At 34.4% G+C, this 27,684-nt stretch overlaps 2 protein-coding genes across 3 annotated transcripts; both read left to right on the forward strand.

The window, feature by feature from the left end:
* Nucleotides 1–1,507: 1,507 nt before the first annotated feature.
* LOC107831326 (brefeldin A-inhibited guanine nucleotide-exchange protein 2) lies at nucleotides 1,508–16,258 on the forward strand. Its single transcript, XM_016659087.2, has 11 exons — nucleotides 1,508–3,181; nucleotides 5,801–6,118; nucleotides 6,227–6,572; nucleotides 6,678–7,100; nucleotides 7,183–7,472; nucleotides 7,889–8,162; nucleotides 11,970–12,469; nucleotides 12,567–12,888; nucleotides 13,023–13,401; nucleotides 13,547–14,232; nucleotides 15,375–16,258. The coding sequence occupies exons 1-11, from the start codon at nucleotides 1,989–1,991 to the stop codon at nucleotides 15,984–15,986; spliced, it is 5,343 nt and encodes a 1,780-aa protein (XP_016514573.2). The 5' UTR covers nucleotides 1,508–1,988; the 3' UTR covers nucleotides 15,987–16,258.
* A 2,015-nt stretch (nucleotides 16,259–18,273) lies between these two features.
* LOC107831328 (putative calcium-binding protein CML18) lies at nucleotides 18,274–20,941 on the forward strand. 2 transcript variants are annotated; one of them, XM_016659088.2, is made up of 2 exons: nucleotides 18,274–19,131; nucleotides 20,729–20,941. In XM_016659088.2, the coding sequence occupies exon 1, from the start codon at nucleotides 18,408–18,410 to the stop codon at nucleotides 19,014–19,016; it is 609 nt and encodes a 202-aa protein (XP_016514574.1). In that variant the 5' UTR covers nucleotides 18,274–18,407; the 3' UTR covers nucleotides 19,017–19,131; nucleotides 20,729–20,941. The 2 variants fall into 2 exon arrangements, with proteins under 2 accessions (XP_016514574.1, XP_016514575.1); XM_016659089.2 differs by lacking the exon at nucleotides 20,729–20,941 and adding an exon at nucleotides 20,278–20,415.
* The last annotated feature ends 6,743 nt before the right edge of the window (nucleotides 20,942–27,684 follow it).

Consider the following 27,684-nt stretch of genomic DNA (forward strand, 5'->3'; position numbering starts at 1 on the left):
ACCCCTCGTTATACTATTGGGTCATTTATACCCCTCCCGTCATACTTTGGAACAAATATACCCTTATTTTGGATGGAGTGCCACGTGGCAGCATCAGATGAAAACGACCCATTTCTTTTTTTTTACCCGATCCGTTTTAAAAAACCCACCACCCGACCCGTTTTAAAATCAGTTTTTTCAGTTATTTTAAAGCATATATTTTGTAAAAACTGGATTTTTTTTTGTAAAAACTGAAAAAAAGGAATTTGCAATATATATATTTTTAAGTTTTTTCAGTTTATTTAAAGTATTTTTGTTGTAAAAACTTTAAAAAAAATATTTTTTGTAAAAACTGAAAAAAGCTGAAAAATACATATTTTGTAAAAATTGAAAGAAAAAAAGAATTTGCAATATATATATTTTTAAGTTTTTTCAGTTTTTTTAAAGTATTTTTTTTGTAAAAATTGAAAAAAAAACTGAAAAATATATATTTTGTAAAAATTGAAAGAAAAAAAAGAAATTTGCGAAATATATATTTTTCAGTTTTTTCAGTTTTTTAAAGTATAGTTTTTGTAAAAACTGAAGAAAAAAAAGATTTTACAAAATATATATATTTTTTAAACTAATGCATATGTAGTCCACTGCTTTAGAAGAGTTTTTTTTTCCAGTTTTTACAAAAAAATATTTTTTTTTTAAATTTTTACAAAAAAAATACTTTAAAAAAACTTAAAAATATATATTTTGTAAATTCTTTTTTTTTTCCAGTTTTTACAACAACAAATTTTTTTTCCCAGTTTTTACAAAATATATGCTTTAAAAAATTAAATTTTAAAACGGGTCGGATGGTGGGTTTTTTAAAACGAATCGGGTAAAAAAAAAAATGAGTCGTTTTCATCTGGTGCTGCCACATGGCACTCAATCCAAAATAAGGGTATATTTGTTCCAAAATATGACGGGAGGGGTATAGATGACACAATAGTATAACGAGGAGTATTCTTAGACCATTTTCGAAAGTATAGAGGTATATTTGGCCTTTTGCCGGATTTAATAACAGCCTTATATTATTTTACTTAAATAGTATATGTTTTGTGAGATAATTACTAAATAATGTACATTATTATCCGGGTAACTACACAATCAAATAATCACAAAAGATAGTAAGTTTAAAACGTGTTTGTTTGTCATATTATAATTATAATATTATATATAAAGTCATATTTGCATACACAAGTGTAATTACATAACATATTTCACAAATTTAATTGAGAAAATTAGTCTTAATGAGTGGCACATATACGTGTATCGACAAAGTGACAAATATTCTCCATCAGCGGATATATAAAATGCATATTACTGTTAAAAGCATATTATATAAATATTAATTAGATAACTGATAATGTAAAAAGTAAATATTATACTTTTTTGATAGTCCACATTATGTTTATACCAATTAAGTACCACAAAAACTCCATGCAAATACAATATTTTGAGAGAATTGTAAACAATAGTTTACGTTTTTGTTAGTAATATCGTAAGTTTGAATATCTGGAGACATTCCTAGGTCTTACTATAAGGAAACTTCACTTGACATTCCTAATTTTTTTGTTTCAAATTCATTTCCTAGTCGTAGTAGAGAGATTGATAAAGCAGAAAACGTAATAGTACGTACGGTAGGTACTATTAGCCATTAGACGTCTTCCAATTTCCTAAAATCCCAGTACCAAACAACCACCATGTTCATTTCCTAAATTGCTCCTATGGTCAAACCTTCGGGCTGCACACCACTTGTTTGATAATACTACTATACGGAAAAAATAATCAAACACCCATCGCGATCTAGATTCGCTCCACTTTCTATCACACTCCCTCACTCCATTCTCCTACACCGGATCCACACATTCTGGGCGCCCCTTGTCGCCGCTGCAACTCTCATTACGACGTCGTCTTCAGCGACCTTCCACAGCCGCCGCGCTATTACGAATCCAGATCCAATCTAACCCAAATCGGGAATGGCTTCTTCGGAAGCCGATTCCCGGCTAAACCAAGTGCTTCTCCCAGCCCTTGAGAAGATTATTAAGAACGGATCGTGGCGTAAACATTCAAAGCTATCCCACGAATGCAAATCCGTTATTGAATTCCTCACTAACCCATCATCTTCAACCCCACCCACTTCCCCTTCTACCCAATCCGATCCTGATTCAACTAACCAACACCCCGGAGTTCTCCTAGATCTCTCTTTTAATGATTCAGAGCTTATTCTTAGCCCTTTGATAAACGCCGCTGTTTCAGGTCACCTTAAGATCGCTGAAGCTGCTCTTGATGCTGTGCAAAAGCTCATTGCTCACGGGTACCTTCGCGGTGAAGCGGACCCCACTGGAGGCCCTGATGCCAAGCTTCTATCCAAATTGATTGAGTCTGTTTGTAAATGTCATGATTTAGGAGATGATGCCGTGGAATTGCTTGTAATTAAGACTATTTTATCTGCCGTAACATCCGTTTCGATCCGAATCCATGGGGATTCTTTGTTACAGGTTGTGAGGACGTGTTATGATATCTATTTGGAGAGTAAGAATGTGGTGAATCAGACTACGGCTAAAGCTTCCTTGGTTCAAATGTTGGTGATTGTCTTTCGGAGAATGGAGGCTGATTCGTCTACCGTGCCATTGCAGCCTATTGTCGTGGCGGAGTTAATGGAACCAGCTGAAAAAGCTGATGCTGATGGGTCGATGACATTGTTTGTTCAGGGGTTTATAACCAAAGTGTTGCAGGACATTGATGGTGTTTTTAATGCTGGGACTCCGAGGGTCGGTGCTACGTCTACTGGTGCTCACGATGGGGCATTTGAGACAACTACATCGACTGTGGAGTCCACTAATCCTGCTGATTTGTTGGATTCCACAGATAAGGATATGTTGGACGCCAAGTATTGGGAGATTAGCATGTATAAGACGGCACTGGAGGGGCGAAAAGGGGAGTTGGTGGATGGAGAGGGAGAAAGGGATGATGATTTGGAGGTTCAAATCGGGAATAAATTGAGAAGGGATGCATTCTTGGTGTTTAGAGCTTTATGTAAGCTCTCAATGAAAACCCCACCCAAGGAGGCAGCAGCAGATCCACAGTTGATGAGAGGTAAGATTGTGGCATTGGAGTTGCTAAAGATATTGTTGGAGAATGCTGGAGCAATATTTAGGACAAGTGACAGGTATTTACCAGCTATTATACTCAAATCTATTCTAAGGACTATGCCTCAATCACTTATGCAATTGCTCTAAGTACTGTATATCAGTTCTTATTTTGATGTATTGAAGTATTGTCTCTGCCACACTGCCACTAGTTCATTTTGGGTGGCATAAATGTGTAAATGGCACATGTTTATTTTGTTACTTGATCTAACTTATAAAGTACTGTTCATTTTTAATTATTTAGAAAGTACTATTCTCAATGTTTCACATGGAAAGATGGTTGTTTGTTGCTCTTATATGTGCTTAACTAAGGTAATACCAACAGATTATACGACGAGTCCAAGAAGCTGCTTAGAGATAGTGATAACATTCCCCGGTAACATACATAGTAGCATTTTATCTTAAAAGAAATTTGAAATCTGCTCCTATTGAGAATCCCACCGGAGGACCTTTTTTGCGATTGGCCTGGATAAAACAAGCCGAAGTAAAGTGCAAAGCACAGACTTCGGTCTATCCATCTAGTTGGGGATTCGATGATTTCATACCATTCAGGTTCTGTGATTAGATCTTTTACTCCTCCTAGTATCTTCCGAAGCTGGGCCTTCTTTCGATTTCCAGTCATAAATCTCTCATGAAAAATAATATCCAACCATTCGTAACTGTGCTGTATAAAAGTAGAGAGAAGAAAAAGAGAGAACTTGTCTTAAACTGATGATTAACAATGTACAAGAATGGCTCCTCATGATTGATGATTTCTAATGCACAATAGAAGCTTCTTATGTAGGAGTCTCAGACTACCTACAATATAATTTGTAATTACTTTCTATGTCTAGTAAGGTAAGTGAAAATGCTACTAGTAAATGCATATTATCATATGATATTTTAGGGATTAGCATGAAATATTCTGCAGTATTCTGGCTTACGTTCAATAAATCAAGCCTTGTAAGCTCTACCAATTAAAAAAAAATCAAGCTTGTTAATGTAGACACGTGTAAGTCTATTAGTTCTCTTGACTCCCACCAAACTGAGCTACTGTTTCATCCATGTTAGCTCCGAAATTAAATAGGTCCAGGAACTGATGTTTGAGGGGGATATGTCCAAATCATTCACCAGGCCCAAAGGGTTATTATCTACCATCCCCATCTCTGAATGAATTTTGAGAGTACTCATTCTAAAGGTTTCTTATGCGTTTCCACACCCAACCCCTTAAAGCATGATTCCTAGTTAGTGCATCATGGATCTTGGGCTCCATATTTAGCTTGTACAGATCTTTCTTTGTGATACTTTTTGTGAGTGCTGTTTTAGTTGTTCTGAGAAAGATCATCATTACTTTTAAAAAAGTTTCCTGCTTCCTTCTCACTTTATGTTACTGTACTCTATTTGAATAAATAGATTTTTTTTGAAAATGTACTGGAATATTTGAGTAAATAGAATTTTTCTTCACTTTTTTTCCATCCAATAGGAAATCCCTCTAAAAAAATTCCAACTTTATCTGTATTTCTTGGAATAGACATCATGTAAGTGGACAGACCGAAGAAAAAAAAGACATGTAAATGGGGAGTGATTTATTTATTGTGTTAAAAAAAACGTTAGCCGGTAATGAGTCTAGAACGCTATTTATAAGTAGTAGTCTCTCACCAATTGGATTTTCCTATTGGACAACCTCTTTTCAAACTTCTCCATGATCATTCTTACTTTTAAAATTTTTTCTTGATAATAAAAAAATAACACTATTAGACGTAGAGGGGCGGGCTTATCCCTACACCAACAAACTAAGCCTGGTATTTAAGTAGAGAAAGGTAGAGGGGCGAGCTTATCCCTGAGTTTCGAAGGCTGTGGTTGGTCCTAATCTGTTATTGAGTTAATGGCACCAATTTATTCCTTGCTCCGAGATGCATGCCCAAATGTTTTTCCACGCAGAATCTCAATCTTACATCTTATATTCTTTCTTAACTCTTGCAGTCCATGGAGTTCATTTAGAAGATAAAAAAAATAGCTTTTTGCTAGATTTATATGCAGGGGACCCATGAAATTATGACCAGCTCAAGTAGTTTAAAACTGGACGAGTTTGGCTGGGATATATTTATTGGCGGGTCAATTTGGGCTACCTATGCAGCTAAAATTGGCCCAAACTTTTAGGATGGTTTGACTTGGGTTGTGCCTAAATTGACTGCATAGTTAATCCAATTGACTTATAAAAAAACTTGCAACAAGAATAGAAAACATAGTTTCTTGGTATGGTTTGCTAGATACTGCTACGATTAAAAAAGGTTTTGGGCTTTAAAAAAATTGATGGAAAAAAAAACAAATTATGGTTTTGAGTTGAGAGGGTTGAGCATGACTATTATTTTAGCCGAAATAGACCCAACCATGTTGACCCAAGCAATATCTGGATGAGTTAGCCTCATTTCTGCAATATTATTTCCTTCTGGTCGTCTACTAGATTGTTGCATAAGTCTCATAACCTCTCTTTATTTGAAATTTTAATTAGTGCCTACTCTTAGGTCTTGGCACTGTCTGTGATTGTTTGACCTACTGCAATCAGCAGGGCAACTTCTTGTGCATCTTTCAATTTCAATGATGGTTGGTCTAAATTCATGGTTATATTTGGTTTTAATTGCTTTGTTCTATTCTTACAGGTTTTTAGGTGCTATTAAGCAGTACTTGTGTTTGTCGCTTTTGAAAAACAGCGCTTCAAGTCTCATGATTGTCTTCCAGCTTTCATGCTCAATTTTTATAAGTCTGGTTGCAAGATTTAGAGGCGGCCTCAAGGCAGAAATTGGAGTTTTCTTTCCCATGATTGTTCTTAGAGTATTGGAAAATGTTGCTCAACCAAATTTCCAACAAAAAATGATAGTGCTTCGATTTCTCGAGAGGCTCTGCATTGATTCACAGATTCTGGTTGATATATTCCTTAATTATGATTGTGATGTCAATTCATCAAACATATTTGAGAGGTATCTTTCAAATCCTGTTGTCTGTGTATTACATAGTTAAGAAATTTCAGCTTAGTCTGATATAAATTTCATCTGGTTCCTGCTTTGTTGTCCTCACAATTCTCCCAGAATGGTCAATGGGCTTCTTAAAACGGCTCAAGGGGTACCTCCTGGTACAACAACAACTCTGTTGCCACCACAAGAGGCAACCATGAAGCTAGAAGCAATGAAGTGCTTAGTGGCTATCTTGAAGTCTTTGGGAGACTGGATGAACAAACAACTGCGTATTCCGGATACTCATTCAACCAAAAAGTACGAGGCACCTGACAGTAACTCGGAACCTGGGACTCTTCCCATGGCAAATGGCAATGAGGATGAGCATACTGAAGTATCAGATTCTCATTCTGAATCCTCTAGTGAAGTTTCGGATGTTTCTACGATTGAGCAGCGTCGCGCTTACAAGCTTGAGCTTCAGGTAGGTGATGAGTATATTTGTTCTTTGGACAAGTAACTATTCTGATTGACAAAAGAATTGTCATGAGCAGTGTCTGCGACATGGTCTAACTTGAAACTTGTGCAGGAAGGTATATCTCTGTTTAATAGGAAACCCAAGAAAGGCATTGAATTCCTGATTAATGCTAATAAAGTGGGGAGCTTGCCAGAAGAAATTGCGGCATTTCTTAAAGATGCATCTGGTTTGAATAAGACTTTAATAGGTGATTACCTTGGGGAAAGGGATGACTTAGCATTGAAAGTAATGCATGCGTACGTGGAATCCTTTGATTTCCAAGGAAAGGAGTTTGATGAGGCCATCAGGGCCTTTCTACAAGGATTCAGATTGCCTGGTGAGGCCCAGAAAATTGATCGAATCATGGAAAAGTTTGCTGAACGGTACTGTAAATGCAATCCAAAAGCTTTTAGTAGTGCAGACACTGCCTATGTCCTTGCTTATTCAGTTATATTGCTTAACACTGATGCCCATAATCCTATGGTCAAAACGAAGGTATGCTTTTTGTTTTGCAGGAGATGACTATTTGTTTATGCCCATTTTCAGTAATTTGGCCTGATATCCCATTATTCTGTAGATGTCAGCTGATGATTTTATAAGGAACAATCGCGGAATTGATGATGGAAAGGATTTGCCAGAGGATTATTTGAGATCTTTGTATGAACGAATATCGAGAAATGAAATTAAAATGAAAGATGATAACTTGGCTCTCCAACAAAAGCAGTCTTTGAACTCTAACAGGATTTTAGGTTTAGACAGCATTTTGAATATTGTTGTCCGTAAGCGAGGAGATGGCAGTATGGAGACTAGTGATGATCTTGTCAGACACATGCAGGAGCAGTTCAAAGAGAAAGCTCGCAAATCCGAGTAAGATTCACTTGATAATTCTTCTATGTGTGGGCGGGAGAAGTTATATTCTTGAAGTATTATCTTACTTCCATCATTCTGTCTTTATTCTTAACAGCTTCTTTTCTTTACCGTCTGTAGCAGTTTCCTGTAAAGATATCAGAATGCGAGCTTTAAAAGAATAACGTATTGATCTGCTGCTGAAAAATGATGATACTATTTACTGTGTTGTATTCTTTTTCTGAGATCAATCTTTCACACATTCGTATTCATTAGGAAGCTTTAGAAGGATGTGTCATAGTATCATTGCTTATGATCTCTTTTAGGGAAGAAAGAAATATGTAATTTATTCATTACTCAAGGTCAATCTTGTGTACCACCTTTCATTCCATTGCGTGATTAACCTAGATCACTTTGAATTCAACTTGCCTTTGCAGATCAGTGTATTATGCTGCAACAGATGTGGTGATCCTCAGATTCATGGTAGAGGTCTGCTGGGCTCCAATGTTGGCTGCCTTTAGTGTTCCTCTAGACCAAACTGATGATGGAGTTGTGATAGCTCTGTGTTTGGAAGGATTTCGTTGTGCAATCCATGTTACTGCTGCAATGTCCATGAAAACACATAGAGATGCTTTTGTGACTTCTCTTGCAAAATTTACTTCTCTTCACTCACCTGCAGACATTAAACAGAAAAACATAGAAGCAATCAAGGTTTGTGTTTGCTCCTAGTATTGCATGCCCATGATTCTACTGTACTGAGTTAATCTTTTTTGTTGCTAATCTGCTTTTAGGTGGTGCTTACCAAGTTTGCAATTTGATTTTTTTAAATTTTATTTATTGTAATAGAGACTATGCATAATATTCATGAAATCCCTTGCATGTACGCATTGTTGTCGGGACTTAGAGTTCCTCCCGAGCTTATGGCTTATCCGATCTCCAGCATCGAAGTGAATGATGGATTTACTAAGAGGACTTCCGACTTCCTTTGTGTTGGCAGCTGATAATACAGTTTAGTAACATTAGGAAGTTGGTGCGGTGAATTTTGGAACGAGCTAGAATGAGTCTCACAGATTGGAGTCTTATGTGATGGTTATTGTCTATAGTTTGGAACTGATTGTCATAGGATAAATTGTAGGGCAAATCCTTGGAATTGATCAATAGAGCTGATGTACCTTCTATTGGGTGAGGTTGTGCTGAAGTTTCATAAGTTCAACCTACCCCTTTAATTCAGGTCCAAGGATACTATTAGCTTGTGAAACCATGACTCACTGATAATGAAACAATATGGTTTGACCTAAAATGATGTTTGAGTCAAATAACTGTCAACAGAGCTGGGCATTGATCTTAGTTTGATTGTAGCTTTCACCTTTCTTTTAGGCATAATATCTAATGTATCAAATGATAGTTTCACAATATTTATATATATTTAAATGAGTTTAGACTTCTCAACTTTAAAATTGTTTTATTCATCATCCCTAAAAAATAATAAGTTTTTCTTTTTTTGTTTGTTTGTTGAGAAGGTAACGAATTTTATTATATTAAAAAGATAGTCCTTAGCACGAAGAATGTGCTAAGGAGTGAACAGTGTTACAAGACCCAAAATGTGGACATTAGGAATAAAACCTATTCTGACAAGTAGGAATAAAACTCAAATCTCTCATATTGATAACCGTCCAGGCGAAATGTGGACATTCAATCTGGTAGTAGTTAAATTTTGACAAAATTTGGTTAAAAACATAAACAAGCCAAACAGGAAAACCACAATTTGACTAAATTTTATTCGAGAATGATCTTGGATGATGATATGAATGCAAAGGATAAGGTATTGGTCTGCCCTAACAGATATCAGTGCCCTTGGAAATGAGAATAAGACTAAAAGTACACTTTCTAATGATTATAGTGCCTATCTGCTATATTTTTTGATTGGTATGCTGCTAAGAAATTTTCACACCCTTGTCCTCTTTGAAGCCTAACTCCAGAATTTTGCGCATTCCCATTATGATATTGAAAAATCTGTGGTCTAGATTTAGTTTTCCACTCCTCTTTACTACCAAACTTCTTGTTCCATTATTTCTTAAATTATCTCTCTTTTACTCTCAGGAAATATTTTGGATACTGCTGCAGTTATCCTATTTTCATTGACCTATTTCTGCTCAAGCCTGCCCAAAAGTGACTTAATCCTAGTAAAAAGTTTACGCTTCCAATAATTTAAATTCTTATTAACTACGAGGCCTGGATGCTCGGCAAAGCCATGCTCGACTCCATTAATTTTTGGTTAACTTGGAGTTTTGGTTCTTAATTTTTTTTTATTTTATTGAAAGGAAATTTGGTTCTTCATGTTTTGGGAGAAAACATCTCTAGAATTAGTCTCGAGTTCAGTAGCTGATCTAAGTATGGGTTTTCAGGTAACCAAATTTCTGGAATATAAGTGATATGGACTAATTTTCCGGAATTCAAAGTTTTCCTTTGCATAATAGGGGGACTATGTTTAGTGTGACAATATGGAATTGTTTTTTATCTTTGCTTGCATTTAGCATATCTATAACTGAAATTCACCGTCCTTTTTTTTTTAGATGAAGTAATTTGTTTATTGATGGCATCAAGAAGATGCAGTAGTACAAAAGATAATACATCAAAAAGAACTAAGTCAGCTCTAATACAAGAAATGCTAATTTAAGACCAAGGTGCTGACAAAGTTCAGAAAGCTATCAGGGGTGTCTACAGGGGACAATTTGTGCCAACTAAAAAGAAACATTAAGCATCCTACACACTCACTAAGAATGAATGCTGTGTATCTTGTTGTAAATTTTTTATTACCTTCTAATAAAAAAGGCTTAATATTTTTTTCACCAATTCCCAATACAGGGTGTGGTTAACAAATGCTAGTCCATGATCTTTCATTAGTGTAATTCTGACTACCTTGATTCTCACTGAAGGTTGAGGGACTATATGCTAAATATCAAGGACCAATAGAGTTTCCTATACCTTTGCTCTCACTTAAGGCAGGTTTCCATAGATAGATGTCTCGTCCACAACAAGAAAAAAGAAACAAAGTAGGTTCACATAACAAAAAAAGTATTACCGGCTTACTTTTTGCCTCCTAAAATGAAATTCTCATTTGACCACATGATTTTCAATATTATATATATTTTTGATGACCATTCAGTATTTTTTTTTATATATATATTACATTTTAAAGAAGTTTGTCCTGTAATTTGTCTCGTCCACAACAAGAAAAAAGAAACAAAGTAGGTTCACATAGCAAAAAAAAGTATTACCGGCTCACTTTTTGCCTCCTAAAATGGAATTTCCATTTGACCACATGATTTTCAATATTATATATATTTTTGATGACCATTCAGTATTATATATATATATATTACATTTTAAAGAAGTTTGTCCTGTAAATTTCAGAGAATTAATCTATGATGCAAAGAATTTCTACAAACATTTTAGATTTTCTTGGCTAACCACATTTTTATCAGTATAAACCATTATCTGAAACTGAAATAGCAAAAATTGGTATCCACAAAACCAATCTACTCATCTACTGACAACAATGAAACTCCGCTTTATTGTTGGTTATTCAGTTTCCGGGGACACGTGCGTAATATCAGTTAATTATATTCTGTATTATTCAAAAAAAAAAAGGTTACATCTCTTCAACAGTTTTAAGCGGAGCAAAGAGGGTCAATGGAAAGGGGACAGAGGAAGTTTATTACCTGGAACGGTTCGCAACCCTATATTACACTGTATTTATAGTATACAGTTACAAGTTTACACATTTAGAGTGCCAGGATTTCTACCAGAATAAATGATGGTTGGAAAGTGTTTTAGATCCAATCAAATTGGGCTGGTGGAGGATACCTTTCAGCATCAATCCAATGCTACCCATAGTCATGCCTGGTATTATGATTCAGTGGTTCTTTTGTAAGGTGTGGGGATATAAGAGACTTTAGTGGACCCTTGGCTTCTCTTTCAGCCTGGACTTTCTTTTTCTCAACCCTCTTCTCCCCCCTTTGGCTAATTAGTCAACCTTAAGCACTTTCATTTTCCTTTTTGTTTCTTTTAGCTGAGAATTAAACTTAATTTACTCAAATCCAAGAAAAATAATCCTTGTACGAGTTTGCCTGCACCTCCTTACAGATATGTGATTTCATGTGTATAATGAAGGGGTTGTTGGCACTTACACCGCTCGTGTGTTTTAGGCTCTAGATTTGTCATATTCTGGTGGGACTTCATGTATATTAATAGACTGCTCCTCGCTGACTAAGTGGCAAATGTAAAAGCAGGACCACGTTTCTTGTCAAAGTAGCAGGTAGTCTGGACCTTGTTTGACCCGAGTGGTTAGTTTCCCTGTGTCAGTGCTATTAAGTTGCCGTATTATCTTTTCCCTGAGGTTTATGGAAGACTATACAGTATCCTTGCAAGTAAAGGCTGGTGGTTATAAATTCTATGCTCATCCTTTCCTTGAGTTCTGAAGGGAGAAACTCATTGAGTTTCCTTTTTGTTTAACAGGCAATAGTTACGATCGCAGATGAGGATGGAAACTACCTTCAGGAGGCATGGGAACATATTCTGACATGTGTTTCTCGGTTTGAACATTTGCATCTCTTGGGGGAGGGTGCCCCTCCGGATGCTACTTTCTTTGCACTTCCTCAAAATGAATTTGACAAGTCAAAACAAACTAAGTCTAGCATCCTTCCTGTCTTGAAAAAGAAAGGTCCTGGGAAGATTCAAAGTGCAGCTGCAGCTATGAGGAGAGGTTCATACGATAGTGCTGGTATTGGTGGCAGTGCTGCTGCAGGCATCACATCTGAGCAGATGAACAACTTGGTCTCTAACTTAAACATGTTGGAACAAGTTGGTGAAATGAACCGCATATTCATAAGGAGTCAGAAATTAAACAGTGAGGCTATAGTGGACTTTGTTAAAGCTTTATGCAAGGTCTCCATGGAAGAATTACGTTCAACTTCGGATCCACGGGTTTTTAGTCTCACAAAGATGGTTGAGATTGCGTACGTCCTTTGGTTTCTTTACATAAAGTGTATCATTTTGCTTTCCCTTTTGCTTCCTGATAACTAGCAGAACTATTGATTCATTTTCGTTAAACAGGCACTACAACATGAATCGTATCAGATTTGTTTGGACAAAAATCTGGCAAGTTCTTGGTGAATTTTTTGTGACCATTGGCTGCTCCGAAAATCTTTCAATTGCCATATTTGCAATGGATTCTTTACGCCAGTTATCAATGAAGTTCTTGGAGAGAGAAGAATTGGCTAACTATAATTTCCAGAATGAGTTTATGAAGCCTTTTGTGATTGTTATGCGCAAGAGTAGTGCTGTTGAGATCAGAGAATTAATCATCAGATGCGTCTCTCAGATGGTTTTATCTCGAGTCAATCATGTGAAGTCCGGATGGAAGAGCATGTTCATGGTATAAACCATATTTTGATCTTTACTCCATTATAGATTACATGTTAATACTGAATATGCATTCTTTTCTTAAATTTCTAGTTTGTTCTTTTCACCTAATGTTTTTTTTTCTTTCTGATTACCTAACGTTTTCAGGTCTTCACCACTGCTGCTTATGATGACCATAAAAACATTGTGCTGTTGTCTTTCGAGATAATGGAAAAGATTGTTCGAGATTATTTTCCATATATTACGGAGACTGAGACCACCACATTCACAGACTGCGTTAATTGCCTTATTGCATTCACTAATAGCAGGTTCAACAAAGATATTAGTCTCAATGCCATTGCTTTCCTTCGTTTATGTGCGGCAAAACTTGCTGAAGGTGATCTTGGCTCCTCGAGGAACAAGGAAAAAGAAACTTCTGGGAAGCCTTCACCATCTTCACCTCATAAAGAAAAAGACCACAATATTGAAAATGGAGAACTGACAGATAAGGAGGACCATCTGTATTTCTGGTTTCCTCTGTTGGCTGGTAAGGACAAAGATATTAGACTTGGACCAGGATTTCATGCCTGTAAAGCAAATGCTCTCTTTCACTGTTCTTTGTAGAGACAAGTTTTAAGTCTAGGTTAATATTTGTTATACTTGTTTAAGAAATTATTCCTTTTCTCTTACAGGACTATCTGAACTTAGCTTTGACCCGAGGCCTGAAATCAGAAAGAGTGCTCTGCAAGTGCTGTTTGATACCTTACGCAATTATGGCCACCATTTCTCTCTATCATTATGGGAAAGGGTGTTTGAATCTGTCCTATTCCCAATCTTTGACTATGTTCGACATACGATTGATCCTTCAGGTGAAAACTCACCTATGCACGGAAATGACGATGAAGAGGGTGAGCCTGATCAGGATGCATGGCTTTATGAGACCTGCACACTGGCACTCCAACTGGTCGTAGATCTTTTTGTTAAATTTTATGACACAGTCAATCCACTTCTGAAGAAAGTGCTGTTCTTATTGGTGAATTTTGTCAAGCGTCCTCATCAGAGCCTTGCTGGTATTGGCATTGCTGCATTTGTCCGTCTTATGAGCAATGCTGGGAATCTTTTCTCTGAAGACAAATGGCTTGAAGTGGTTTTGTCCCTTAAAGAAGCAGCTAATGCAACTCTTCCCGACTTCTCTTTTCTTCTGAATGAAAATAACAATTATTGGTCCCAGGAAGAAGATATGGCTAGGAATAGCAATGCTGAAACCACTGGGACAGATACTCCAGATGAGGATTTGGAAAACCTGAGGAGGCACCGTCTATATGAAGCTATTTCTGATGTGAAGTGTAGGGCTGCTGTTCAGCTATTATTAATTCAGGTATCCAGCATAGCCACTACTGTGGGTTTAGTTCTAATTCATTTATATATGCTCTCCTGAAGCAAGTAAAGATGGTATACACTACGTTAAGGGTACAAGATAAAGGGCTTAATCAGTAAATTGTTTCATGTTCCTACATAAAAATCATTAGTGTGATGGACTGAGAAAGCCCAATGAATGTCATACTGTTTAAAAGATCTTTTGAATATCTTGTGGTTTGACTTGACATTGTTAGACACAAATTGAAGGTGGATAACGTGTTAAATTAAGTGGGAGAAATGTGGGGTTGCCATATAAGTTTTGGTTTTAAAATATATAGGCACAGTTAGAAATTTTGGACGCATTTATATCTGGTATGCTAGTGTTTATTCAAGCTCTTAAGTTTGAAATGTATATATGGATATAAAATAACAGATTTATTGTGGAAACTAAAGCTATTTTTAAATGTCTAGAAGGAGATACCGTGAAGTCCATATTCGAATAGGAGTAATTTGATGAAGGTTGGGCTAAGATATTTTAATAAGGAAAGATAACCGGATAAGTACTCCACTTGATTAACAATCGACCATTCACGAGTTATTGATTACGGTTGCGTTATCTTTTCTCACAGTTTTTAATCAATCTGAGATTAGTACTAGTTTATTTTTTGATATTAGAACTATAACTAGTAACCACCTTCATAGAAGTTAGTACTTATTTTATTTCATCATAGTTTATTTTATGTATGACTAGAACTGGGAAAAAGAGAATCAAATTATAATTGACTAATACTATGAACTCTTGATGCCTTCTCAAGTTTCAGACAATCTTTCTACTGCTGATCTCTGTAGTTTGAGATTAGAGACTCAGAATATCTCAGAATCCTGTAGGAAGATCTTTGATATGATAGGTGTTCGTGTTTTTGGTGTTTGGCGGTTGTGTTTCTCTTTCTAGGTGTCTACTTGCACTCGGAATATCTTTGTATTGTTATTTTGGTCATTCACTGAAGTATGGGGGCCGTGTGCTTCCTTAAATGTCATGTCTTCAGAAAGAACATAGATATTATTGGAAACCTTGTATGGTCAATTTGATCTATCGTTCCTGCTTTTCGTGTATATGTGGAGAGCATAATTACTACCGTAATGGTCGCTTGCACATTGCAGGCTGTGATGGAGATCTACAACATATACAGACCTCAGCTGTCTAGCAAAAACATCATTGTCCTCTTTGATGCCATGCATGGCGTGGCGTCTCATGCTCATAAGATAAACAGTGACGCAACACTGCGGTCAAAGCTTCTAGAGTTCAGTTCCATGACCCAAATGCAGGACCCTCCATTATTACGGCTTGAGAATGAGGCATATCAAATTTGCCTCTCATTTTTACAAAATCTTGTGCAAGATAAACCTAATGGTTTTGAAGATTCTGAAGTGGAAACTTACCTCGTCAACCTTTGCAGCGAGGTCTTACACTTCTATATTGAAATTGCACGTTCAAGAAAAATGTCTGAGTCATCTCTTGGTGCACAGCTTCGTTGGTTAATCCCCCTGGGCTCTGGTAGAAGGAGAGAGTTGGCTGCACGTGCACCTCTTATCATTGCAACTCTCCAGGCAATATGTAGTTTAGGAGATGCATCATTTGAGAAAAACTTGTCTTGCTTCTTCCCATTACTTTCAAGCTTGATAAGTTGTGAGCATGGCTCAAATGAGATTCAGTTAGCCCTGAGTGATATGCTCAGCTCATCCGTGGGTCCTGTTTTGCTTCGATCATGTTGAGCTTAGGTTACTCATATGTTTTTTTTTTTTTTTTTTTGCGATATATGGTAATATTTCTTGTATTTTTGCAATTTTTGCTATTATCTAATATTGCAGAAAGATAGTTATGGTGCTTCAAAAACTAGTGATTGTTTATCTACCCAGGCATTTAGAACCTTCTGCAATATACTGAGGAGCTTAACTCTTTGTAGAGTCATTAGATGTTAGCAGGAGTTCTGGTGTTGTATGTGTAGCATTTTCCTCTACATTATATGAGCAATTTCATGCCTAAAGTTTGCTTGTTCTTTATCGGCTGAGAATCATTTTGTGGGCTTTGTTTATCTGATTAGTTGCAGGGGTCTGGTAATTGATGTTTGAATTTACAGCTCTGAAGCAGTATAAGATCATCCATGGCGATTCCGTTGGTTAGAAGACAAAGATGTTATTTGTGTTTGATGCACAGGTATGCTTTTGTTGGATTGATGTTTACTTCTTTTTTCAATTTATTTTGTGACGGTAATGATATTCGGGCCAACTTGCGTGCACCTTGGCTAATACACCGACAAGCAGACTTGATGGGTTGGCCTCTCATGAGCAGATGGGCTTAACTAAATGTTGTTGCTGGGATTCAGACTTAGGATTTTTAGGTTGTTACTTCTATGCTTCAACCACTAACATAATTGCTTTATGGATTAGGGCCTTGATTTTTTTCTGAACCTGCAATATTTTCGCTGGCGTATCCAACTGTTTTTTAATGTTATAACTCAATAAGCAATGACCATTAAGGGACTCGAGAATTTTCCCTGAAAGGCGTAGTGTACAGACTGTCATTATTCTTTTACAACTCAAAGATATACTTTGCTGGTGATCCAGTTCTTTCCTGTTATCATAGACTAACAGAGTAACTAAGGTTTCTGAACCCTCGAAAAAAGTCCCTTTTGTCTTTATGCAAGTTTCTGTTTCTGCTATGTCTGGGTGATTATTGTGGTGTTTATGCGTTGTGATTTTGGAGAGCTGCCAGTCTCCACTTTCCATGTAGTTTCTTAACCTATTTTCCTTTTTCCGTTTAGAGCTTTTGTTGAAAAACAGACAGATATCAGAGTGGTTATTGCCATGTTTTGTATCCTATAACACTTGCAATTTGAATAGAAGAAATGACCTTTTCAAATCTCTTGTGTGTTCTTTTCATATTTCTTATGTGTAGAAATGAAGACCGCTTGTAAAATAGACATAAAGCTACAAACACATTTTTAAAGGACTACAAAACCAATTGATGGAGTAATTTTCCTTATCTTCCAAGTCTATTGTTGACATAGTGCTTTTTACGGTCTCTGAAATGATTTGCAATTTTGCATTTATCCAGGGAACTTTTGACATCTTATGAGTGCTTGACCCTCATGTCAATCAAATTTCGTAAAGTGTGGGGGATTAATGGAGACTATTTGCATATTGACTGTCTTCCTAGTTCCTACTATTCGTATGAAACTCTGTTTTTGAATCATCCCACACTGTTATATTTCTGTTCAGCTAGCGAATTACAAATGACTGAAAGCCCTATCCTACTGATCTAAGAATGTCTTCTTCTTTTTTTTTTTTAGTGGTAGAAATCAATGTGAAGGGAGACTCAAAAATTTTCTTCTCCAAAGAATATTCAGTCATCGCTTTTCAAAGTTCAAAACAAGATTTTGGGCGCACTTTTAGAGTGTTTTACCTGTGATTTTAACGCGGATAGCTGTTAACTTAATTCTAGAAATTAGTCCAATTGAGTATCGATAAACTAAATTTATCAAGTTGGGTTGCAGAAAGTGATAGGAAAATTCCATCAACTACTAGGTGACTTCTAAAACGTTGCACCTTGGTCCCTAAAGAATCCCAAGTACCTTCTCTTGCTGTTAGAAAGAGTATTTGTGTCTTAAATTGCCGTCTGACATGTAAATTCCTAAAAGATTGTTCATTAACACTTGATTCCTTCACAAACGGAGAGCCAAAAAGTAAATAAAAACATGATGATAAATATTGCCGGCAATTAAAAGAGGATATTTCCATATTCCACTAGGAATTAAACTTGGTAACTAGCACAGCAAATACATTGTCTACACTCCGCGACATGACTTCTTCCACTTCGTTCTTCTGCTGCTTCTTTTTAACTTGGAAAAGCCAGAATTTTTCACTTAAACAGAAAGAAATAAATCTTACTCGGAAAATGCAGGTTACTTTCTGTAGGACCATATGAGGGCTATAGTATGATTAGAAAGTGACAAATGACTGACTTTCTTTTCCCAAATTCCACGGCACATGTAATGTCACATGATGCACTCGCATTCATTTGTACTTGCTAATTCTACTTCTTGACTATTCACAGTAATCCAACTACCACTATTTTTCAGTCTTTTTACTCTTATCTTTTCTCCTTTTTTTCAAGATCCTAGTTAAAAGATCACTATGGATTCTTTCAGAATATGGTTCTCGTCTTTAAATAACTCTGCTGGCAAATTTCTTGGAGAATTTAAGTACTGGAAAAAAGGGAAAAAGAAACCAAAGAGAATGGTTTCTGATTTCAGTTGGTTATCAGGTTTTGCAGCTATGGAAATCTATAGTCAACTTAAATTAGTCTTTAAATTCATAGATGCTAATGGGGATGGGAAGATATCTCCACTGGAGTTAACTGAAATTTTGTTGAGTCTTGGACATGAAGAATTGAAAGCTGCTGAGGAATTAGCTGAAATTATGGTAAAAGAAATGGATTGTGATGGGGATGGATTTGTGGATTTGGATGAGTTCATGAGTGTTATGGGGGTAGAAAATGATCAAGTTCTTGGTGATTCTACTAAGGATATTGATGAGCTTAGGGAAGCTTTTCTGGTTTTTGATGCTGATAAAAATGGAGTAATATCAGCTAAAGAGTTGAGGAGAGTCCTAATTAGCCTTGGTTGTGTAAATTGCAGTGTTAAAGAGTGTCGTAGAATGATTAAAGGGGTTGATAAAGATGGTGATGGATTTGTAAATTTTGATGAGTTTAAAGAAATGATGGGTGCTGGTTGCAATCTTTAGTATAGTAAGCTCATAATCTTTTTCTTATTCTATTTTTGTCTTATTTGGGATTTAAAGGGGAGCTTAGCACAAGCGGAGAGTTGATCGGTACGAGTTCAAGCCGTGGAAACAAAAGGTACGTGTGTATATAGTTGACCCAATATGGTTTGGCCCTTCCCTCATCCCTCAACTTTACGCGTACTGATAGTTTAGTGCATTAGGCGGGCCTTTCTTTTTTATGTTTGGGATTGCGCATACTGATAGTTTAGTGCATTAGGCGGTCCTTTTCTTTTTATGTTTGGGATTTCTTCGAAATAGTGCTTTGGTTGTTAGGATTATGTACTGATTAGCATAATACTCCTCTTCCAAGTTCTGTCCTTTGCTTTGTGTTCTGAAGTGTACATGTTTGTGCGTGTGTTCCTTCGTTTGCATGTTCACTTGTGAAAATTCACTTTTTCTTGTAATTATATAGACTTATATAGCCTATTTAGCCAAAATTCTAAAATCGACTTATTTTGAGAAGCATTTATTCTCAAAAGTGATTTTGATGAGAAACAATTTGTGTTGGGTTAATTAATTTGAGAAACACTTTTGAGCAACAATTAGTGTTTGGTCAAACTTTTAAAAAGTGCTTCTAAGTGCATTTTTTTTAAAAGTGCTTTTGGGGAGAAACTACTTTTTTCGGCTTCTCCAAAACTATTTTTGCTTCCAAAGCACTTTTTTTTCTCCAAAAGGGTGGCCAAACACTTCAACTTTTAAAAAAAAGAAGGCGTTTTATGTAAAAAAAAAAAAAAAAGGTACTTTTAGATTTGGAGAAGCTTGGCCAAACATGCTATTAGTAATTTCAAGCTTGTGGTTTTCTCATCATATTATTAAACTTGACCCTTTCGCCGGGGCAGATTTAGGGGTGCGGAAGAGGTTCACCCGAACCCCATTCGTCGAAAAATTACACCGTATATATAATCAAACATCTCTATAACAGCCTCGTTTGTTCCAAATATTTTTGGATGTTATAGCGAAATGCTGTTATAGAGAACATATATTATAACATAACATAAAAATTGGTTCCGGAAAAGCTTGACTTTTATAGTGAAGTGTTGTTATATAAGGATGCCGTTATAAAGATGTTTGACTGTATAAGGCAAAATCTATTTTTTTTTACCTCTATATATTATGTTTTGAATCCCCTTGACATAGCCCAAAAACGGCTATAATTTTTTTTTACTTTTTACTATTTTGAACCCCTAACAAACGGCTCTTTTGTTGCCTCCAACAATTCCAGAGATCAGAGTCAAGATCTGAAGACCTAATACAAACACGGCCATTTATTAGCTGCCTCGTCAAATGACACGTGTCAATTGTTATATCCTTTGAAAGGATTAAAAAAATATCAAAATTGTTTACTCTTGTCGCAAGTTCTTGACCTAAATGGATTTCCTTTTTCTTGGGGTCTTAACTATTTAAAAAGAGTATTTCACAGCAATCATTTTCTCTCTTTTATTCTTCTGCTAAAATTTTCATTAACGAAATTCATGTACTAAACTCTGTCAAATAGCATAAAATGTTGGTATAGATTACAGTACTAGGGTGAATGCTTATTAGCATTTGGTGTTTATCAAATCAAGTTTTTTAACCTTAACATTTAAAAATTAATATTAAAATCATATCACATAAATATGTGTATGAAAGACATATGTCGTCTATTCATTGATTTGATTATGTATTGGGTGCAGATATTATCCACAACCGGGTTCATCTCAAGAATGTAATTGCTTTTGTTCGGACGTTTCACAAATTGTGCAAGTTCAAATTTCTCTTCTTTCCTCTTCTTTTTCTCCTACTGGTTAACTTATTTATATATAGCGGTCAGAAGATAAACGCAGACATAAGAGCATTCCACTTTGTTAAAAGATTACATTTTGATTAAATGAGAGAAGAGGTCACTATTTCTGTTTATCATAAATGCGATAAAATCTGAAAAGCTCCTATATTCATCAAACGAAATGTATATGAATGAGGAGAATTGTAGCATTGGTGTTTAACTGAACCATATTTTTTTACATGAGGAATAAATAGGTATGTGAAAAGTTCTTAAGATGTTAACAAATGTATTAAATTTGGAGCCCATAATTTAAAATTGGGATCATTACACAAGTAGCCAGCTAGCAGGGGAAGACTTTTATGGGCCATTACTTGTTTATTCGGTTTTGCGCTGGATTCATTCGTTAAGAACAACGTACTACTTTTATTTCTTTTTTCTTTCTCTTTCACTCTTTTTACTGCAACGTAATATTTGTTATGAAGTGTGTAGACAATTAAAATTTTATTGAATTTAAATCCATATGAAATTTGAATTTGATCTCAATTAAATATATTTTGGTCTAAATAAATATTATGGGCTGATATAATTGGATTAATTACTTAAGTCCAATAAATATTGATAGGGCTAACCTATTTAGTTGGGCTACAAATGATGAGCCCATTTCATTAGACCCAATATGTCATATTCCTAGAGGCCCAGTTTGGTGCCACGTGTCAAATGACGTGGCACGTCAAGTCAAACAAAAGAGCCAATAGGATTATGTCACATGTCAAAATGACAAGGCATATCAAGACAAATTAAAAGGCCAATGAAACCGCGCCACATGTACAAGTGACATGTTCTGGCCAATCAATTATGGTCTTGTCACACTTTAATTTGATTGGTCGGAAAGAGTTTTTTCTTATCATAACTCTTCTCTCCCACAACTATAAATAGGGGTATTCATAACTGAGAAAAAACCAGAAGTTATAACAAGAATCAAGAGGGAGCTCGTGGATTAAACACTACAGATTTCTCTAAAAGCTACAAGCATTTAAGTGTTCTAAGGATTAAAAGATCAAGACGGAGATTTAAGAACAAGCTGCAAGCCCTTGGATTAAAAATATGTCAAGATCAAGATCAGACCTCATGCACTTGGATTAAAAAAAAAAAAATCAATATTAAGCTCAAAGGCTCTTTTATTTACTATCGAAAAGAAGAATAAGAGGATTCATAAAGATTGTAATACTCATATTGTTTGAAATAAAATACCACGAATGTTTTAGTAGTTTTCGGTCTAGATTATTATCTACATGCTGTTATTTTTCATATTAGAAGCTTCTATAATGTATAGGTAAGAGCCAACCAGGTTACAACTATCTTCCTAGCTTGTACATAAGGATTCGAATTTCGGTTTCTAATCACAGCTATTCCGGCAAGCAAATTAAGAAAATAATAAGGTAAATTTTATCTAGAAAAATTAACCTAAATAGTCCGCCACCTAATCTCTTAAACTAAAAATAATATATATATATATATATATATATAAAATTGTGTATAATTAATGTATAATCTATTTTTATTGACTAGAAAAAGTAAACATTGAATCTGACCGATTATTTGTGTAACAATCCCATTATCTACTCGTGCATATTAGTTAGCTAAACTTTGTTGTTAAGTGTTGCTTGGCAAAATAGGCATGCCACAGCCCATTGTATTGTTACGGCTCAAAACAGTTTTTTTTACGAAGAATTAACTTAAATAGCCGTCCACTTAATCTCTTAAACGAAAATTAGCAGGGAGATGTATAATATATGTATAATTCATGTAAAATATATGTATAACTATATATAAGCAATATATAATCTATGCATACCCTTTGACCTCCAACCCTCCAACATTGCACACTGAATCTCTCCTTAGTTTTCATTAAGTTTTTTGCCTTTTTTTTTATACGTAATTTGCAAAAAGAAGATGGAGACTTTGAATATCTATCTTTATAATCTAAATTGTAGCCTTCAAGTATAAAATCATCAGTCCTTGTTTTATATTGCTATATTTATTTGGTTGAATGCTGGGACTTGGTGAGTATATTTCTATGGTATTCCTAAATAGACTATCTTTGCATAATGGCTATGATTCTCTCGTTGACATTATTTTTATTATATAGAGAAAACAAAAGAAAAGAGAAGTCGCTTCGTACCAACCAATTTCATATCGACTTGCATTTTTGGTGACATTTTAGGGCTTGGCTAGTAAACAATCTAGAAAAAAGGAATTTAAAGTTTATTGATAGAAATGCCAATCTTAATATATCTGCCAAAAACTTTGTAATGTGTGCATATGCATGCGTGTATATACAATTAATCATTTTGATTTTAACCTAAATAAAATGAAATAGACACAGAGGATTCATATTGCTGACTCTATTTTGATTGTGAATTTGTGATATTGATATAATTAATTGATTGATTAAATGATTTCTTTCTCAATTTATTTATTCTTTTTTTATTTAGGTTGAGCTAAACATGACAAGGGTAATATAAACTACCTTATGAGTGAACAAAAAATAAACACATTTTCGAAATGACCAATATAAGTAATAGTAATAAATAATAAATAAAAAAGATGCTCGAATATGGGTAGACTACAGATAGCAGCTGGACATCACAATACGAAGGAACTATAATACAAAAAATATAAAGAAATCCACTTTCAAGGTAGATCAAATATAATCTCATGCTTTCTATTTTCTTTTTGTTCTCTTTTTGTTTTTTTCAGATTTTTCAGGGGAGTAGTATACTATGCCCTTGAATAGGGGAAATGAAAAGGAAGAAAAATAGAAGGACCCAATGGTGAGATATGTTCGAAAAAAGGGTTAGATTTTAACCCTATTAACTGATGTAATGTAAAGTTGCAATTGTAATCTCAAGATTGGATCGTAATATTTACACTGGCTTGAATCAAATGGATCTACGCAGAACTGATTTCCTTTATTAGATTAGTGTTCTTGTATTTGCATGTGAAGGAGAAATAAAATGGAAAAAATTAAAAATTGACCGCAAATATTAATGTAAAAAAATTATTAACCACAAATTTCAAGTATTTGTTGAAACAAGACGGAAGAAAAAGAAAATTAACAAATCCAAGAATGTGAAACCAGAAAAACAAAAATCGAACATGAAATTCGAAAATTTCAATGCTATTTTAACAGCACTTCAGTAGTACAAAAAATCACCTATTTTTTAAATTAATATATGACACTACGATGCACAGAATTCAACAGTTTATAATTCTTATTAAAATCATTCATGTGGAATGTATGTATATGCCAGTAAATTGCTCTTCTAATTAAATGAGTTTGGAATTGTTCTCAGCACAGGATATGATCTTGGCCTATACCAAATGATAAAGGTGAACTGTCTCTTTTTTTTTTTAAATCTTGCTGAACTACTTTAATGCATTTCAAAATTGTAAGTCTGCAAAAAGTACTAAAGATCATACAATTTGTTGAATTTGTTGTGTGTGTGTATATATATATATATATATATATATATATATATATATATATATATATATATATATGTTTTTTTTTTTTTTTTTTTTTTTTTTTTTTTTTTTTTTCAGTTTATATTTTTATATCCTGCTCCGGATATTGTAAAGTCCTAATATTAATAAGCGTTTGGGTTCGGATCTTGATTTCATAGAACAAAGATTTTATTGTCTAAACATGTTCAGAATATCTTAGCAGACTAGATGGTTATTATTATCAATTAACATAGGAAAACCTAAAGAGGGTTCTGTTGGATTTCCAATTATGGATATAGTTAGATCAGATTTAGGACCCTAGCTAAGTTTATATTCAATGAAACAAAGCCATATTGAATATAGTGTTGTCTTCCCATTGTTAGTAGTATTATTTATATTGAGTAACTTAATCAGCACTTTTCCGACATCCTCAATACACTCTTGTATAAAAAGATCTATTCTGAACGTATTATTTTTCAAGAAAAAAGTACAGTTATAGGCATAAAAGTCAGGATTAATTAACAGTATAAAATTTAAATCAGTTATATACTTATATGATCTAGATTGGTAGTTATCTAGGCATGTTGCAACATGTCCTATTTTGCTCTTTTCTTTTCTCCCTTCACTTTTTTCATCTATTTTATGTGCTTCTCTTGTACGGAACATGAAATTCTCTACCAATCCCAATATTTCTTTTCAAGAAATAAATATTGAAATACTATGTACTCATCTATTTAAAGAAAAAAAAGTGCTCACCTGGATAGGCTATCTTTTCTAACTTCGAGGATTTTACTACTAAAAATTACTTCCTTTTCCATGTTAATTGATTTTTTGGCCGTTTCACGCATCTTAAGAAATTCACTTTTTAATATTAATTAACAATATAATTGACCATATTAACCTTAATTTGTTCATTGAAAATATAAAAAATATTACTAGGTTCTTTATTCCAATGGCAACTTTAGAAGAAAAAAATTAATTTTTTCTTGATATCTGAAAAAATTAAATATTGTGGATCACAAAAAAAAATCAAAAAATTCAATTAAAATGGACATGAAGGATTATTGCGCTTCTCCGTGCCTACTCAAGCTTTATTGATCTATCGCGTGTAAGAAGAAAAAAAATACTGTACGAAAGAAGTAGATAGTTTTTAAAATTCGAATACAATTGTCTGGATACATTGGATACTAGAACGGATATAGAGGAACAAAGAAAGACATTAATTTGTTTATTGGATTATTTATACAGTAATATAGGTAAAGTAAAGTAGTCATGTTCATGGCAATCATATTATTCAGTTAAACTATTCAGTTTCTGATTTCTTTGCTCTCTAATTCCTACTGCTGATCATACCGTAAACTCGGTTTATTTTTTATTCTAAGAAGATATAATAAAATGGAGCAAGAGTATGTATACCCTCTAATTATTTTTTAAGTTGATGACCTTTATTAGCTTACCATTGTTTAGAAAGCTTCTCAATAACACTTCAATGAAGTAATCATTACAGACAGATCGTTTACACTTTAAAACAAGCATCTATATTATTATTGTTTGAAATATAAAATAGAGTACTACTACTAGTTAATACATACATGATACACTTTCCTGCCCTTTTAATTATTGTGTTTAAAGTTACCATATTAATAAATTCTAATTTTCACTTTGCTGCTAAAGGCTCCTTCATATAATAACAAAGCTAGCTATTCCAAGTTGGCAGGAGCGTGGAACCTGTATCTATTTAATTGGTTTCAACTCTGGTTAATCAGGAAAATCGACTATAGACTATAATTCATGCTTTGTCTGCATTATTTATTATCTCAACTTAAGTTAATAACAATAACAGGATACAGTTCTTTAACCCAGATGATTTCCTTGTTGGATAATGAACCTATATAGTATCGTTTCCTGTTAATATAGTAACTTAGAAAATCTCCTTTATTTATTTTCCTATTAAATAGTAATTTAGAAAACCTCATTTATTTTTTCTTCCATTTTTTAGAGCTTTCAAACAGCCGATTGGATTTTTAGTTAGCCGAGGGGATGAATATTTCTAATATTCCATAGGTGAAAGAAGGCAAACTCTCTCCTTATAATAGGTAACATTAACATCTCCGTAACAGATTTAGGCAAATCTCCAAGACAAGAAATTTTATTAGAGACATACATAATTCAACTGCTGATACATCTCTCGGTTTAACGCTCAAATGAGTAAAATTGTGAGGCTCTAAAGGTTGGGCCACAACGTAACTGACAATAGATAGTTAAGCATGGTTGTTACAAGTGGTAACAACGTCCTGCAGATCAACGGCCAAAGAATTTTATTTTGAAACTTGAGTTAGGCAAATAACATATTGGAATAAAAGGAAAAAGTTACGTTAGGGGACATTCAAGGACAAGTACAAAAATTCAATTCTTTTTATGCTTTTTGTTAACACATACGGTTACAAAACCGTGAGAGTATATAGATTGAGTCAAAGTGGACAATACTTTAATTTGTCAGTTGGGTCTGATCGTTACAAATTTTATGCTCTAATTGAGTCCTACCAATTGTTTTATTTTTGGTATATGTATCACTTATCTGTGAGTAGCTTCGTGATACACGTGATATTTGAAGAAACAGAAATCAAAGTTTAATTTCTCAAGAGGAACTTATACGTGAATCAAATCAATCATTCAATAGTGTGATACTAAAAAATACTGACATCAAATAAAGTAGTATACTGGGACGAATTCCTTCTCTCAGATATCAACGTAAAGCCTCATTTCCTTACTCATTGTTTTGTAGTTTGTACGTAGGACCTAGAGCGTGGGATGGGTATTAATTAGATGTAACCAATCTTTGGAATAAGATTCTGAACTAATTAATTCGCTTTCCAAAGGAAAAAGGTTTAATTAGAGCCTATGATTGTATTCTTAGAGAATTAATCGAACTGTAACTCACCGACAGAGTTACTATAATTTAAGTACTATATTAAAGATGCTAAGCTTTTTGCATTTCAGAAATTCTACGACGTTGAATACAATTAAGTTGCAATTTTCAGAAATATATGTTTAAATAATACCACTTGTCCAAACCAAACAACATTCTATTTGACCTTATTTAAAATGAAAAACATGGCGTTTAATTTAACTTTTAAAGTATGGAAAATTGAAAACGCTTGAATGAAGTATCTTTAAGAAGTTCAGATTTCATAGTTGATCATTGTATTGAATTGAAGGTCTCAAACGGTATGCCAATACCTAATTAGTGGGTTTAAAAGAAATTGGCATCTCCTCATATAGTTGTTAATTCACTGATTGGTATGATGATTAGTTGCTTTCCATGGGTGTTTGAAACTTAATTAGTTTCTCATGACGATT

This window comes from Nicotiana tabacum, chromosome 19 (assembly GCF_000715075.1).
Source record: "Nicotiana tabacum cultivar K326 chromosome 19, ASM71507v2, whole genome shotgun sequence".
Lineage (NCBI taxonomy): Eukaryota > Viridiplantae > Streptophyta > Magnoliopsida > Solanales > Solanaceae > Nicotiana > Nicotiana tabacum.